The 18,871-nt window shown below is 34.5% G+C and overlaps 1 protein-coding gene across 1 annotated transcript; it reads right to left on the bottom strand.

Moving 5' to 3' along the window:
* Positions 1-7,202: 7,202 nt before the first annotated feature.
* Positions 7,203-18,689, bottom strand: LOC124353558 (perlucin-like). Its single transcript, XM_046803453.1, has 6 exons — positions 18,568-18,689; positions 16,270-16,465; positions 14,911-15,072; positions 13,733-13,806; positions 11,172-11,280; positions 7,203-7,477 (listed from the first exon to the last, which is right to left on the bottom strand). The coding sequence occupies exons 2-6, from the start codon at positions 16,388-16,390 to the stop codon at positions 7,245-7,247; spliced, it is 699 nt and encodes a 232-aa protein (XP_046659409.1). The 5' UTR covers positions 16,391-16,465; positions 18,568-18,689; the 3' UTR covers positions 7,203-7,244.
* Between the last annotated feature and the right edge of the window lie 182 nt (positions 18,690-18,871).

Raw genomic sequence — 18,871 nt, 5'->3', positions numbered from 1 at the left:
TACCTCTGTTCTTTATTCATTAATCCCTTTCATCATAAGAGTTCGCAAAGACTTTTTTTCTCCTTTTCGTAAGTTCGCAAAGACGCAGCAGCAGATCACTAAACCGCTTACAAAAAGACACTGGGCGATTTTAGTTCACGCAGGGTGGGGTAAATACCCCTCTGCGGCTGTGATGCCGCCCTCTCCCACTATCCCCACCACTGCTCGGCACTCGCCCGCTTGCTCTATTCCCTGACCTGATCGCTGCCACTTAGCGGCTAACCTCACATCAAAGCTCAAGTTCCCTGGATACGTCTATGGCTACATTCAATTAACATTTTAAGCTTGTATAGGCCTAAACACAAAGATATGCAATATACTTAGAATATACAAGCTGCAGTAGTGTGAACAAAACATATAGTAGCTGCAAACATATATACAGTAGCTGAAGTCCTATGAGCAGACAATCGGAAAATAACGAAGTTGGCACGAAAATGATGCATCATAGAATTCATTGTTGCAGAAATGAAGTTTCATGCAAAATGTCAAGTCTACAAATGAAATATTTCTCAACATGATCCATTCTGATATTAAGGTTTAAATAATAAGTCTATTTTCCAAATCACCACAAAATGATGTTTAATATGCTGGGATAGTAGGCTATGTGTTAATGCAAGTTAAAAACCTCTTATTTTACTTAGTTTATTTCACTATTATTTACTTATCCTGCTATTCTTTTGTTGCCTTTACTGTTACGCATGATACTTCGCAAACGCTCATCCAATAGAGAAATTTATGCTAAATAAATACTATACTCGAATACTTTATATGTAGAAAACGTACTTGTTGTCACTTATACATCTCGTAAGGGCTTATATAATTACAGAACAAATACTCGGCAGTACGTTGGCAAACAAGTCAATACAGACAGAAATTTTAATACGTATAATACGTACAGTACAAAATACTTGGAGTTATATTTAATTTAAGAGCATAAAACTAGTTTAAATATTTTATAGTTTACAGTTATGTACAATTGTAAATTGTTTTGCAGTTTTACAAATATTGGCCATTTTTTGTTTGTTTGTTTAGTTCATTAAAAATTGTTAAAAAGTGCGTATACAGTATGAATGTCGAATTAAAGGCAGTAGTAACCAACTTCTTATATTTTTATTTAAGGAGAGGCCGATCTCCTTTGAAGCCTTATTCTGTCCGTCCTCATGAACCACTGGCCTGTGCGAGGATCTTATCAAACGGAATAAAGGGGAGTGTCGATACAGTACAAGGTCAAAGGTACTAATACTACTATCACAGCACTTTTATTAAAAATAATCACATGTTGGATAGCAAGTCAGCACAAAGATTTTTCGTTCCAATTTCTCTGTATTCGGCTCTCTCTCTCTTTAAAAAAATAGAAAACTCTCTTTATTGCAGGAATATACAAACTCAATTTCAAATGATATGAAACAAATAACACACGATTAAAACAGTTCATAAATAAATAATAATTACTTACAACTAACAATCATTACTACTAAAATATATAATATAAATATGTAAACTACCGCAAAAGGTAGCCCTTATAGGCATAAAGCCCAATTATAAGGGAACCCTACGCTAAGGTTTACCTCCTCGGTAAAACGAAAATTAAATAAATTCCTTATATCAAATTGAAGAAACAACAACTTTCATAATAAATTTAATTTCTATGTGAAAGAGTCTGCCAAACTACAAATAATAGTAGTAAAATTAACACAAACTTATTACTTTTATCATAAAAAAATTATATACATATTATAATAATATTATAATTATATACATTAGGTACCGTAATCAAATGTATTTATTATGTTTAACTCCACACATTATAAGGTTTCCTTTATGTTAGAATAGTGAATCGTGAAGTAAAACCCTTAAGGGTTTTAGTTATAATACAACCCCTTAAGGGGTTTAGTTATAATACAACCCCTTACGGGTTTTAGTTATAATACAACCCCTTAATGGTTTTAGTTCACGAATCATTATTCTAAATGTATTTATGTTTCATCATTTCAACTTAATTTAATATCCAAGTTTAATTATTGAGAGAACCTATTGACATATCTGAAAGAAAATGATGAAGAAAAGTAAACACCTTTTCTAAATTTGAATGGCGATAAATTGTTATATTGCTAATACCTGACCATCATTTTCATCTGTATATAATCGCATGAATAACAGAATACAAAATCCAAAGCCCGCTTTCACTCACACATGAGTAATTCAACTTCTTCCTAATATCTTAGAAAGTTGAAATTACTTTCTTGAGATTGTACAAGCACGTTTCGTAACTTAAGTAGAAAAATAAAGCATTTTCTTAAAGATCAAATATCATCAGAGGTTAAATAGAGTTACAATCACCTAGAAGAATACTTTGCTTTTTTCATTCTCGATATCCTAGAAAGATGCAGTTTGACGCACACGTGTCTCATGCTGCTAATAGACAAATAAAATATTTTAATTTGAAGATCAACTTACTTATCATAGGGTTGAAATGATATTATAACCCATAGAACGGCAATTGTTTACGAAATAAGGAAATAATAATATATTCCTCCATTATTTTACAATTTCGCATTTTCAGGACTAGTTGTATATTAAATTTAAGGTCAATACAATTATAATGATCTATTATTTAACATTTTTAAACTATACAACTCTCGGCCTGCATTAAAAACAGCTCACAATACATGACCATTCACAATACATTTCACCAATTAATTTAATTTTCTTAATCCTACAGCTAATGTCATCCAGTAATGTGAGGCTTACACGGTCAGGCCCCCAATACAATTTTTCACGTAGCATGAGGCTATTCCTTATAGGGTTTTGCTGTAAAGCCCATAAATGTTATTAAAAATGCCCTTGGACGTACAGTTGTTTTTTTTATAGAAGGGTTATTAATTCTTTGGTTGAAGTTTGTTTTTGACGATGGAAGGATTCTGATACGAAAGACCAGTAACTTTTGTCACATTATAACACTCATTCTGTGTTACTGATATGTTTGTATCACTGAACGATGCCAAATGCTCGGAAAATCTCATTTCCTTCAGTAAGATAAGAAACCTGTATTTAGGTAGCTCTAATATCCCAAAAGCATAAAATAAAAATCGTCTGTATGCGTTTAGCTTTTACATCTATACTGCACGAATAAGCCATTTGATTGACGTGATAGCTCTGGAAAACATAAAATAATATATCTTGCACAAACCGGCATCTACCCCAGCCAATCAGAAATTGTTCTCTGCCATCAACTCAACTGATAAAGACAATTTTACGTGTTTGGTGAGAGGGAGTTAAAGTAAATTAAAGATGTCTTATTTTACCAGACGAAGTTAGGGCTAAGAAGCCCTCTCTAACATTTGACCTGGAGACCAACGGCTTAAAGGTGACTTTCGAACCACCACCAATGGCCGGGTAGGCGGGCTGCTTGCAAGGACAGGATCGCTCAGTGGTCACTCATCTAAGCAGCAGCCACGCTCAACGTTGCTTGATTCGGTTACCTTGCGATAACCGTTATACCCGCTACACTGCGCCATTATCAAGTTCATTACGTTCAGTTATGTTTGTAATTATGGTTTTGAGAGAAATCACTAATGACGCAGCCAATGATAACTACTAATCTACATTTTTACCTGTAATCTACGTCACACACTTCCGCTAGAGTTTAGGAGCGTCAGTTGTTTGGTTCCGCATATTGTAGTCATAGAATGTTATATCAAGTGAGATGTTTGTTCTAACATTGTACTAGACGTATAAGGGTTAAATTTGTATGCTCCACGTATTGATATTTTATTGGCACATAATTGAAAGAATCAAACTATCTAGAGTTTATTCTCAAAGGATATTTGAACGAATTGTTGTTTTCGGTTGCTATGCAAATAGGTATTATTGAGACACTAGATAAACCCAAAATCTTTCTTCTGTAGTTTTTTATTGCATATAAAGGACGACTTTGAACCTGTCCTTTGATCATGGGGACCAACAGCTCTTTGAGGTCTTGGATCAACCGGTTGATGGGCCCTGCCGAGGAAGCACAGGGTGAGGAAGCAGCGGGTTCATCGGGGCTGTCCTCTCCACCGGACCAACCCCAGACTTCAGCTGGACATAGTGCAGAGGCCGCTTCGTCTTCTGTGACTTCCGTCACATCCAAGGATTCCACGGACAGTACAAAGGAACCCCGCTCTAAAAAACCCTTCCTGGCGAGATACAAAAAGGGAAAAGGTTCAAAACTTCCAAACGTGATGCGATCCTCGGTGGTCGGACCTCAGAATGAGATCATTCCACCACTCACAAATCTGGCACCCGGAGAAGAGCCGGACCGGAAATTAGCTCGAGTACTGGAAAAATTTAACACCATTGATCTCACAGAGGAGACGACGCCTCCGACCGATCGCAAATTGGCAAAGTGAATCTAGCGATGGCAGTGCCCAATCTGTGTTAATAAAGCAAATTATTACGAGTAAACACCAACACTGATCCTGATTCGTTCAAAGTTTTAGAATGTCTTGTACTTAATTCTTGTACACATAAGAGGTTATTCAAAATTACATTGTATTTTATACGATTTCGACTTATGTGATGGCAGAAAGGTTCAAACAGACCGAAGAGTTTGTATAGTTATAAATATCCCTACCACCTACTTGGGTGGATTTAGCATGTTCCGAAATTTCAAACCGAAAACGCATTATTAGTATAGACGCATAGTGATTTGCTTATCATTGATATCACATGTTCTCTTAAAGTTGGTACGTAAATAATATTCTAAACACTTTCAAATATTTAGAAACCTTACAATACAAAAATCTTTACAAAATTATAAATGAATTTGTCATTACTTCTATATATATAAAAGAAAGTCGTGTTAGTTACACTATTTATAAGTCAAGAACGGCTGAACCGAGTTGGCTGAAAATTGGTAGGGAGGTAGCTAAGAACTCGGAGAAAACACATAGGATACTTTTTATCCCGTTCACAATTCAGGATTCCGCCCCACTGGTCTCTAAAATTTACGGAAATACCCGTAAGAAATGCATTACAGCAAAACATATGTTATTAAGTGAAAGGGCCTGTTCAAATTGAATCAGCTGTTCTTTGTAAACATATATAATGCAACAAAAGAAATATGTTTATATCATTTAATTACCGTTTTAAATTTCTTTACATTTATAGTTTTAAAGCATAGAGTAAGCTTAAGAGAAACAGCAAATTTTGTTTCAAACTGTTTCTGCAATCACTGGTAAGCATAGACTTTATTATCCTGATAATACAAATCAAATTTTAATTTTTTACAATTCAAAGCCGTTATCTCTGCATCTCCAAGTCAGATACGTAACATTATTTGCTATCATCATTTCGACATGCTTTCCATCGAACCCATCTATAACCTATGGCACAAATACAAGGATAATATGGCAGAAGATATTTTACATCAAATTCGTGTCAGTTCAATAAATTCCGATCTTAAAATGAATGAGGAGATACATAATCGGGCCTTGCTCTTGATCGAAGACATGTGTTATCTCATGTGTGGTAGTTTATTAGTCAGGTTAGGAATGCCAGCGCCAAATCGTAAAATGAATGACGCATTTAATCGAGAATTGGAATGGGAACGTGAATATGATCACCAGGAATTATATTTAGTAGTTCAAACAAATGTGCCCCTGATGAACCCCAACAAAAGGAAGTTTATGATACATTAATGAAGGCAATTGATGATGGAAACGGTGGTTTATATTTACATGGTGGAACTGGTAAGACATTCCTCATGTCAGTAGTTTTATCCACTGTTCGTGCAAGATCCAACATTGAAGATTCAGTTGCTTCTTCTGGAATAGCAGCCACATTGCTAGAAGGATGTCGTACGGCACATTCTGCATTAAAAATTGCTGTTAAATCTTCAATATATTGAAGAACCAACGTGCAACATTACAAAGCGCTCCGCTATGGCGAAAGTTTTATCAGAATCGAAGATCATCATCTGGGACGAATGCACAATAGCGCATAAAACGTGCATTGGAAGCAGTTAAACCTAACATTGCAAGATCTACGTAATGACTCAAAATGTTTTGGAGGCGCAACTATTTTACTGTCTGGCGATTTCCGCCAAACATTGCCAGTAATTCCAGATCGACTGCTGCCGACAAAATAAACGCTTGCCTCAAATCATCGAATCTATGTCGGATCTATGTCAAATATCGGGCCCTATGTTAGGAAACTTCAGCTGACAACAAACATGAGAGTTGCATTGCTGAACGATACATCTGCTGAAGATTTCTCTGAGTAATTGTTGACTATCGGTAATGGTCGAGTACCTGTCGACGAATCGAGCGGATTGATTTCATTTCCTCGGAATATCTGTAACTTTGTCTCATCGAAAGACGAACTCATCAACAAAGTATTCCCAAACATCATTACTAACCTCAAAAATAATGAATGGTTGAGTGAGCGAGCAATTTTGGCAGCTAAGAATAAAGATGTAGATGACTTACACTACATAATTCAGAATGAGATCATTGGTACACTGCATTCTTTCAAATCTGTTGACTGTGTAACAAATGAAGATGATGCCACCAACAATCCAATTGAATGTTTAAACTCCTTGGATGTACCTGGCACAATTTACAACTAAATATTGGTTCTGTAGTAATCATGCTTCGAAACTTATACCAACTAAAACTGTGCAACGGAACAAGTTTGGTGGTAAGTAAATTGATGAACAATTTGATTTACACCACAATACTCAAAGGTGAGGAATTCTCATTCCGAGGATCCCGATGATCCCACCCGACATGCCATTTGAGTTTTAAACGGTTTCAATTTCCGATCCGTCATGACTGTAAATAAGTCACAAGGCCAATCGTTGAAAGTTTGTGGTCTTAATCTTAAACATCCATGTTTTTCCCATGGCCAATTAAATGTGGCATGTCCACGGGCCGGAAGACTGCGTTATTTGTTTCGCGCCTAATAAAAAAAAACAAAAAAATGTAGTTAGTTTATCAGAAGGTGTTACAATAAATGGCAAATAAAGAATCATTGAATAATTTATATTTTTTTATTTACAATTATCCTAATTTAAAAAGTAAAAAATGTGATCATGTGATATTGCCTTTAAGGCGGGACAAAGTTCGCCGGGTCAGCTAGTTAAAAATAGGAGAGTTTAACTTTGAAATAATGTTTACATATAACCTTTCAATCGATTTTATTAAGTCACTATCACAGTGGTTCTATTCAAAATATTCACATATCGGGTAAACTTGCTCCATACAGTTCTTGTCGTTCCACATGTAGCCATTGTTATCCTTCTCATAAAACTCCAAGCAATGCTCGTCTCCAGCATTGTTGGGTTCTCCAGGCTCCCAGTCCTGGAACTCAGGCAGCGGTTCGCCAGTAGACATCCAGACCCAGTGTCCTAGAGGGTAGTTCATCCCGGAAGTCCAGAATTGGTCGTTACGAATATCTGAAAATATATTGATTACATACCTTAATGTAGAGGTGAAAAAGAATAATGTTGAATGCTATGAATTAATTGATTTATCTACCTAGTAATTACTATACAATATACAAGGCCACACCACGTGTTAAGTAACAAGCCTCGATAAGATTGCTTGCAACATTTCAAATTGCATACACCCTTTTCATTCTAAAGATATTTTGCGGACAGATAGACAGACTGTAGCGATTGTATTAAATAATAATTCTGGGGTAACTGGATTACCGGTGGAAGGAGTAGGCCCAGACGAATGATAAGGACTGGACTGTACAAAAGAGGCTGCTATCAGCGAGGCGCGCATCGCAGATGGCAGTGTTTGATAACGAAATTGAAAGGTGGGGTGAGGTAGACGTGCCATACCTCCCGTCTCAGTTGATCGGAAGTTATAGTAAAGAGTAGACTTTGAAAGTGCTTAGAGTTAATCTTTTGCTAATCGTCATCGAACCTGCGGATGCTTTCAGCAATATTTTTTAATTCTCTAACACTGAAGCATTTTTAATTCTCTAACACTGAAGAATTGTTAATTCTCTAACACTGAAGAATTTTAAATTTTCTATCACTGAAAAGAAGTACGGTAATAGTTAAAGTAAAGTAAAGAAAATTAGTAACAAAATAAAATTGTATTTTGAAGATAAATTAAAGTGAAGAATTGCCAGATCAGAGTGTGAAAGTTTTGAATTTTGAAAATTGAATAAAAGACAAGCTGTAAGAACTTTGTACATTTTTGGAGTGACGAATATATTACAAGTTTGAATTTAAAATTCATCAAGAAGTTTTAATTTTAATTTTAAATCTAGTAATTATTTTTAAGAAGAAGTTTTATTTTATTTTGAACTTTATTTATTTCAGAAGATTTTCTTTTATTTTTTGAAACTGCACAAAAGTTTAAATTTCAAAGCTAACCCCTCATGTGCCAGTAAAACGGTACAAGACAATTGTGTAAAATCCATTTGAATCAGAAAAGACAAACGACAGCTTACTGGGTTAAAAGCTTTTACTGGATATCTTGCCATATAATATTTAGGTTCCATAGCAGTGTTTGGATAGTAAGTCCCGGCGAGATGGGAAGTATTTTTATATCATATTCTATTTGTTCTTCCACAAATTCGGGCGTGTATAATATTGTAATGTAAAATTAAAACACTTATAATGTAAAAGTAACATATTTATGGTTAATTGAATTCTGAGTGAATTACCAAATAAAAACAAAACAACATGTGATTATAGTAACAATAAACTTTTAAAACAGCTGGTAACACCTCCCTCTGTAATGTTGATGTGGTATCTTGCAGTTGACTACCTGGTCAATAATATGTCTTCTCCATAACTGTCCACCATCCATTCTGACTCTGTAAATGACACGCCCTTCCCTAGATTCTATTCGGCCGAGGCTCCATTTCCTTTGTATTCCCATAGTCTCTCACTTGGACTCTATCTCCACAACCATTAGAACTCTCCGAATTTCAACTGTACTATCTTCGCAATTAAGAGCTGTGTTTAAATCCGGTTTGAGTTAAGAAATATTTGTTCTCACTCTTCTTCCTGACATTAGGTGGTATGATGACGTGCCCGGTCGCGTTTGGAGATTGTCGAAGTTGCATAAGAAATCTACTTATTTTAAATCGTAAATTTCCCTTCTCTCCTGACATAGCGAATATGCTCGGCTTCAATGTCTGGACGTTTCTTTCTACTTGTCCATTCGAGCTGGGATGGTACGGTACTGTTTCCTTGAAGATACAGTCACAAGAATTTACAAAATCCTTAAATTCCTGAGAAGCAAATTGTGTGACATTGTCCAAAAGTAACACGTGATGAAAACCGAATGTAGAAAATAGTTTTCTTAGTTCATTAACTGCCCACGTGATTGTTGTTGGACGGGTTGGCTACTGAATCTCGATTAATGTAACATGTCCTTGTTTATTCGGTGCTCTACCTATATTTTGTTCAAAAATGACACTGTAATCTGAAAGTAACTTGCTTGGTTATGGGGGTTGGTTGCAGTTTGATATCTCTCTCGGCGTTGATATCAGTTAGATCCAACTGGATTTCCCTAATCCAGGCTCTACTAACAATGGAGTCCACGTTTGGTATACCACATATAATTCGCCAATAAAATGTTAATTCTTGAAAGGAACGTCCACGACAGTAACTGCTCTTGGCCGAATGGGTTCACCAGTGTAGGTGCGAAGTAGCACATTTGTTCTGAATAGTTTCTTATTTACTTGGAGATCTTGAAAAGTTTAGTTAAAGGTTATACTGAGCGATGATCCTGTATCTACTTCCATTTACAGGGGCTGTATAAAAAACTGAATTTTTTTGAAAACGACAAAAATACATTGATAGTCATCCGCGACAGTATGGATAGAGGTCGAAATAGACATAAAATGGTTAAAAATACGAAATTATAATTAGATCACATGTATTTGCTTGACACAGTTAAATATCACCGTAAGGCACGTGAATAGATTTTAAATTAGAGGCAGATAACCATACAAGGACTCTGAAGATTACAACTTTCAGTCTCTTTATCTACTTTTCTGGCGGTAGTATCAAAAAGTTCCCGGAATCGATTAAAATATAGATAAAGCACACTCGCCGGTGGGAAATTAGTTTTTCAGCAGTTGGTACTACTTCTGGGAAGAGAATATCTGTAGTGTTGGTATCGCCTAAGTTGTCATTGCTTACTTGTGGAGAGTGTTTTCCTGTGTATGCAAGTTAACCTTTTCGATAAATCAAAGGCTCTACAAATCATTAGTGAACACTGAACGTGTCGTATAGTGAGAATTTTGAGTTGTTAGTTCATGCTTACGAAGACGAGGTGTTGAAGAAGAGAACAAAAGTTTTCGTGAAGGTCGCGTGTGCTTTGGAGATGACCCTCATAGTGACGACCTTCAACTGCAACGATGATAAAAACATTGAGCTAGTTGCCAAGTTGCGCGAGCAAACAAGACTAACTATTGACGAAGTTGCATTTGCGATAAATTTATCACATGGTAGAGTACCCAGCACCCTTCATTATCGTTTGAACATGCTTATAATTAGTTTGCGGTTGGTAACAATAGTGCTGATTGACTACCACAAATAAAATCGCATGTTAATGGTTGGTTAATTGGTATGGTCAATGCAGATCCGAATTTAAAAACAATCTAACTGGTGACGAACATTATGTTGAACCCTCCAACAAAACGTCAGTCCGTTGGAAAAGAAAAACATCCCTAACGAAGAAAAAAAATCTCTGTTGGAAGTTTTTTTTTTTATTACAAAGGTGACCAAACTGTGACCAAAACAATTTTATGTGGAAATTCTTAGGCACTTAAGAGATGCTATCAAGAGGAAACGCTTGAAAAAATATGTGGGAAACAGTTTGCTTCATGACAACGACTCTGCACATCGGCATTTGTTAGTACGTAATTACGTGTCTCACCGTCGGTTCAGGAATTTCAAGCTAGTAAAAATATAATCTAAGAAATAAATATCGTTGAATATTGTAACCCTTTCGATACACATTCATCTTGACTTTCACCAATATTTAGCGTAGCTGGTGGTTGATTTCTATCTTTATAAAACTCCTAATCGATTCCAAGACAATAATCTGGACGTGTGTTTATTCAGCGCAAATGGGCTCTCGGCTCTTGTGCTATTCTACTGCAGCATGACTTACTTTTCTTACGAATCTCCTCTTTGATCCGGTCATTCTCCTCTTTGGATTGGATGGAGGCCAGCCTCCAACCATGATGCTGGCAGTGCAGCATTGCAGCATAAAAGTTTACCTGTACAGATAAAGGTATTACATTTCTTGTAGCCTATCACAAAGAATCTGTTAATGTACTTTATAAGTACTAGGACGTGTAATCAAATGAATCAAATCTATTTTCGATAATTTAATCACTATAATGCCTAAAGTATACATTCTAGCCTATATACCCATAAGCAGGCAACTGGCATTGACAAGTGAGATAATTAGGCACCATTCAATTAGGTGCAAATATCATTGAATCTATTTAGGTAGCCCTAAACAATTAGGTAGTAACCTGATAAAGAGATCAGATTGCAAATCTAAAAACGTAGTGTTCAAATCTGTTGTATCACTGAAAGAAGGCAAATGTCCGGAAAATGTTGTTTCCTTTACAATCCTTCCACCGTCAAAAACAGACTTCAAACAAAGAAGTCCTAGATAGTACAAATATTTTTGTATATTTTATTTAATAAAATATCAAATCTTAATAATAAAAACCAAATGATACTCCTTAATGGCCAACACCAGCATGTTGTGCTGTTTGTTTTGTCCACAGAAAATACAAATAACAAAGTCTCACTGGACGGTCAGGCCTAGTACTACACTTCCAATTTGTCTTGCTGATTCTAGTTACTTATGTCAGTTTTGTGTTATATTTGCTTACGGAATATCAAAGACCTAGAATTCTTAAACGCTGGGTAAAAATTGTTATTTAACTTTGACATACCTCTCAGACAAAGAGACTAAAGATCAAGGCAATACTTTTTATTTGTATATTTCCAGCTTACTCACAACAACCAGAAATAGTATAATACTAGTTTAATTAGCATACAACAAAACATTCATTTTTGTTAATTTCTTTTAGCGTGTTGTTAATATGTTTAAATTACAAGAAAAATTATTTTAAAATTGCAAGTACGCAAAGAACCAATATCTTTTACTGATACTAAAATCATACAAGTATGCCATGCCACATGTCGGGTAACAGGCTTCGTTGACGTTAGCTGGTGAAATTTCAAGTCTATAGCTCAGTTTATAAACCAGTTTATAGCTCAGTTTCTATGGTCCAGCAGACAGAGAGGCAATTGTATAGAAAATAATTTCTACTCATCCCGGCAGACAAAAGAGACATTGTGCCGACTACAGTGCGATTCGTGAACATCTGTCAACTCCCATGCATCAACATAAAACCCATTAAATGTTACTGTAGAAATGAAGTTTCATAAAAATGTTACCGTTTACAGATGATACCAACGTGGGTTGGAATGCCAGAAGACAAAATGTTATATTAACCACACCCAGACTTTACAATTTGTTTATTCTGAGATGCTCTCGTTGCCGTCATTTTTACCATAACCCATGTAAAAACTATCTAATCCTCAGCAAAAAATCCTGTGGACTGATATTTATCATAATTAAATTCAGTATTGCCTGTTTAAAACTGAAGCTTCATGCAAACTTTCAGACCTATACATTCGTTGCCATGATGGTCACCTATAAGACAATTTAAAAATTCGATAATGCTCAGTAAAAATACCCATGGAGTGACATGCACCATCATAGAACTCAGTGTTGTCTATTTAAAAATGAAGCTTCATGTAAACTTTCAGGTCTATACTTTCGTTGCCACGATGGTCACCTATAAGACAATTTAAAAATTCGGTAATGCTCAGTAAAAATACCCATGGAGTGACTTGCACCATCATAGAACTCAGTATTGCCTGTTTAAAAATGTAGCTTCATGCAAACTTTCAGGCCTATACTTTCGTTGCCACGATGGTCACCTATAAGACAATTTAAAAATTCGGTAATGCTCAGTAAAAACACCCATGGAGTGACTTGCACCATCATAGAACTCAGTGTTGTCTATTTATAAATGAAGCTTCATGTAAACTTTCAGGCCTATACTTTCGTTGCCACGATGGTCACCTATAAGACAATTTAAAAATTCGGTAATGCTCAGTAAAAATACCCATGGAGTGACTTGCACCATCATAGAACTCAGTATTGCCTGTTTAAAAATGTAGCTTCATGCAAACTTTCAGGCCTATACTTTCGTTGCCACGATGGTCACCTATAAGACAATTTAAAAATTCGGTAATGCTCAGTAAAAACACCCATGGAGTGACTTGCACCATCATAGAACTCAGTGTTGTCTATTTAAAAATGAAGCTTTATGCAAACTTTCAGGCCTATACTTTCGTTGCCACGATGGTCACCTATAAGACAATTTAAAAATTCGGTAATGCTCAGTAAAAATACCCATGGAGTGACATGCACCATCATAGAACTCAGTGTTGTCTATTTAAAAATGAAGCTTCATGCAAACTTTCAGGCCTATGTGTTCGTTTTAGAGATATCATACGGACAGGTAAATTACATGTGACGAAATCCCAGTTGGTTTGAACTGGTTGGGATTTACTACTTAACCCTGCATTGTTATCAAAAGTTGCCTTATTTGTGAGGAGACTCAAGCTGAAGATTACCTTAATAAAAGCCTCAACTCTGTAGGATTTTCTTCTGTGAGATGTTTGATTAGGTGGACAACTCCCTGTTGAAGCTGGAACACAATATGGTGGCTTTTATGGTGGTTTGTATGGTGAATAATAAGCTACACTTTTCACTGTATCACATGTTAAAAATGCTATGAGTGTATTCAGTTTGTTTTCAAAATTGATTAATGCTGCAATTTTCTTGTTGCCAACTTGGTTACTCATAAAAACCCGTGTAAAATGTTCACGAACTTCCAGCAAAACCCTATAGGGCGATATAAATATAAAGCTTCGTGCCTAGACAGAATGATATAAATGACATTTTTCAAATAAAATGCAATGTTTTTTTACATATTAGGTTTAGATCTAAAGCATGTTCTGTGTATTTATTTCTTGAAGTCACTGGTGTGTGATTATTCCACCTAACCAGTTTAAAAATAATTATTTTGAACATATTTTACGTTTGATTGTATTTAGTTTGGTTTTTTTAAGAAAAATAATAAAATGATAAGAATTAAAGTGAAACGTATGGAAACATTAAATTTCATTAAGTTATAATCTTGCACAATAATTAAATATTAATATGAATAAACAAGCAGCTGACTACAAAAAGAACCAATAAAAAATTATAACACTTTTAAGGAATGTGTAATTAAAAATGTCTTAAAATCTAACAAATAGCAATCTTAATATTGATGAAGATCATTTCAATGTTGAAGTTTTTAAGATTTCCCGACGCATTGAGTAGTATTGAGAGTTTATTAAAAGTCATTTTCTTTTATATTTGAAAAAAGCTAATAAAACATAAATTAATACTAAACATGATATCTGAAATAGGAACAAATTTAAAGAATAGTAAGTCCTAAATTGTCTTTGCGGATAAACGTATTTTATAACCACATACGATATACGATGCGGCAGACGATTGCTTACTTGGTAAAAAGTTCTCTATCGATTTTAAGAAAAAACAAGCCGTGTGATTACTAAGCTCCAGCTCAACTATACCCTGAGATCAGATTATTGTTAAATGTTCATTTTAACTATACATTTGATTTAACTTAAATTTTGTACTTTTTGATGAGGTTCGCAAACTTTTTGCCTAAGTGTTACAACAACCAAATTAACGCCACCACCTTCTAAAAAGTAACCTCTCTCTAGTGTGAAGTACCCACCTTGTTCGTAGCACCCAGTAAAGGGGTTGCCAGAGTAGCCGGGTCTGCAGGCACAGTATGGGACATAGTTGTGTACCTTGCAGGTGGACCTCGGAGTGAGACAGACATTAGGACATGGGTCTACAACCGGCGTTATGCACGACTTCCAGTCGACACAAGAGCCTAGTTGGTACATGTAAACTTATTAGTGTACACACGCATCCATTAGTAAAATTAACCACAAAACATATTCATAAAATTACTACATTCTTTGTAAATGTTCTACTCAGCAATTAAACGCTCATTTGCATTTTCTCATTTAGAATTTGGTTTTACAATACAAAACTAAAAAGCTTTTCAAATGCTCTTCACCAATAAATGGAAGAGAACTGAAAAGATGGTTTACAGGAATATATGTAGCCTGATTCAATCATTAAGGTAAGTTCATAATTTTAAAAACTCACGTCTAATCACGGTTTAATTTGTCTTTGACAGTTTCTTCTATATTTTTAAAATGTGACTGTACTATAATTAATATAGTTTCAATGTATTTTTAAACCCATGTATCATAAATATGAAATTTTATTAAATTTGGCTGGTGCTTATTATTAGGGTAGGGTACGATAAGCGGACCCGGTTTTTTAATCAAAATTGGCAAACGATATTACTTAATCATAACCATCGATATAATCAATCGATACTGATTATTATTTATTTTGAACAATTAACTTAAATAATCCACATCAACAGCTGTAAACGCTTTCAAATAATACTCGTAATGTAATATGTCAATTTTATATAAGTAACATTTAATTTAAAAATAGCAGTGAATTTTAGAAAACTACACAAGTTTGCTTTAAAAGATGATAAAACATGTTTTTCGTGACTTCAACATGTTAGACTCGTACCGAAAAACCCATTATGTGAAATTTATGGGAAAGAAACAACAGTAACTGTTGAGAGGAGCAAAATCGGTCGTCATCAGTTTTCCTAATTTTGGTTATAATAATTTGTTTGATCACTGTAAATATTAAATTCATATTTTATTTTAAAACATATAATTGTTATTGAGGACTATAGATACTCTATATCGATTGATAGTCTAGGATTTGAGATGCGAATATTAGGTATCGACGATTACATTCTTCGATATAAAAAGTCGGGTCCGCTTATCATACCCTACCCGCCCAACTTAGCCTGGTAAAAAAAGACATTCATTGACTTTTTTCTAAATGTTTGGATCTATCAAGGAAAAGTGTAAAAGTTTCCCAGTAAAAACATTTTATATTTGTGTCACATTTTGTATGATAAACTCTGACATAATATGAACATCGTCTTACGCTAGACTAACTAACGTAATTATGCTTACGCCACACTTACCTGGCAAGTCAGATCTTCCTGGAGAAACGTAGACTACACGTGCAAGTAAACATATCCATAAGAGCCCTTGTGTTAACACAACTTGAGGTAACTGTACAGTTACCTCCGAGATCGCCATCATAGAATAATACCAGTTCCCTCCTCACCAAGGCAAGCTTTGGGGTTACCTCTCATATTTACCGGTCACTGGTAATCACTGAAAACAAATTAAAATTTACTAGCACAAACACAAATTGCGTGTGTTGAACAAAGGATACACTGGACAAGGGTACAATAGGAAACTTAAACAAACTTTAAATATCCTACATGTTTTTATAGTTAAGTTGTTAGTTGTTGTAGTGTTTGTGCAAGTACATAACATATAATGCGGATACTAGAAATAAACTATTTATATTATAAATATATTAATATTTTAAATGTTTTTTCGTTATATGATATGGTATTCTTGTTTCTTTATTAAGTATGGTTTCTTACACATACGTTATGTTCACGCTATTTATTGTTGTTTTGAGTATATATATATACTCAAAACTACAAATATATATATATAATATTATTATTATATATTATCTGTAGTACTAAATTTATTTACTTACGGGTCACCATCAAATGCAAGTTTATAAAACATTGCTGTTGAGAATGGTAAATATATACATGAACTGCACATAATTTTTCTTTTGTTATCAACCAAGTCTTTATTTTCCGCTTAAGACGCAAAATTAACCAGGTACTACTTTTTGAACATAAAACTCTGTACAACCTTATAGTTATAGTTATAAAAATAACAAGCGTCCCATTGTTTTCGATGCAGTATATTTGATATAATTTATACTTTTAGCCAAGTTTTAAAGCATGTTATTACAACATAAACCATTATTAGTTATGGATATACCTAGTGTCATCCCTACACATTAGTTAGAACACAAGCTTAGAAAAATTAGGAAAATAACTAAAATGTATAAAACACTTGTACTATAGTGTTTCTCAACATTTCCATGATATGCCATAACACAAAACTGAAGTAGATTTTAAAAGTACTAGGTGGCTCATCATTATTAGTAGAAATAGTTTCAAAATAGTTTTGCATTTTTCAACACACATAATTTATATATTTATCTATGATTTAAAGTATTATGTGTAAAATATGAGTTAGATCTACAATAATAGCAGCCACCCCCTTGAAAGTAGGTAACTGTGAGTATTATTTTGTGTTATCCTTATACCAGAGAGGATGTTAAAAAGGCATATGTATAAAACTGTAAAAAAGTGGTTTCCAAATAATATTAACTTGAAATTATTGCAATTTAATAAGACAATTTACTGATTTCTAAGTAATGTGGCGAAAGGCTAAATTAAACTGTCCAATTTGTTACAGTGTACATCTGAACAGAATGATCAATATTTGTCAAAACCTGTAATATTTTACTCTGATACGTATTTATTTATTTATTTATTTAACGGAGAAACCATTACATGCAACTACATTACAATAAGCGTTCAATGTTTGAAGAAAAAAATATACAATAGCTATATATTACACGGATGGCTGCAGGCAACAACATTAATTAAACAATAGTCCGTCGTGCATGAGAGGTATCGCAGTAAAAAAAGAGACAGCGTATACAACCAATGTCAATACTATAAGTAATATAAATAACAATAATCATAATAAGACAATATAAATACACAAACACACACACACACACACACACACACACACACACACACACACACACACACACACACACACACACACACATACATTCTTGGTTCTTGGAAAAAAACCAAGAACCAATAACATAAATATATCTATAAGCATTAACAAAAGAGATAGTGGAACATTCCATAATAATCAACAACATTAAAATTATGCATAGCAACTAGCAACCGTGCACAAAACACATCCACGTCCAAACTAAATCCAGCTTATTAAAAATAAATATCAATTCAAGAATATCAATACACGAAAACGATAACAATAACAATGCGATACAAATAACAATGTGATAACAATAACGATACGATAACAATAACAATGTGATAACAATAACAGTACGATAACAATAACAATGTGATAGCAATAACAATAACCATGATAATACAAGTATTATGGGGGGAGTCAAGATAGTACGAGTGTTTTATTGACCCCTACTGTAATAAGTACATTTTACTAACTTGAACAGCTAAATCTCGCAATGTAGTATGACGTAGCCGTTATAGACTACTGCGATGGGTTAGAGCTATACATGATGTATGTAATAACAATAAGAGACATATGTATGAACCGTGGTTACTCACAGAAGCAAGAAGACAGCATATTTCTCAGCTCTGGTGCGGTGTTCTCTGAGCACAAGCCGCTGCCGCTTTGAGGAAAAGACACACAGCAGATGACCTTGACCTGCTGTTGATTTTGCTAGCGGTGGTCAGAAAAGCCTCCGGACACGATCCGCGATCTACATATTATCCGTGTTAAATTTTTGTGTTTAATAGTTGCAAAAATTATGTTTATAAATAAACTGTTTTTTTTTTCAAGTGATGTGGCTGAGTTACAATGTTAAGTTAAAAATGTGATCACGGGTTGGTTTGTATCTCCACTGTTAAT

The sequence above is a fragment of the Homalodisca vitripennis genome, chromosome 2 (assembly GCF_021130785.1).
Source record: "Homalodisca vitripennis isolate AUS2020 chromosome 2, UT_GWSS_2.1, whole genome shotgun sequence".
Lineage (NCBI taxonomy): Eukaryota > Metazoa > Arthropoda > Insecta > Hemiptera > Cicadellidae > Homalodisca > Homalodisca vitripennis.
This window is presented reverse-complemented; position numbering and strand designations above follow the sequence as displayed.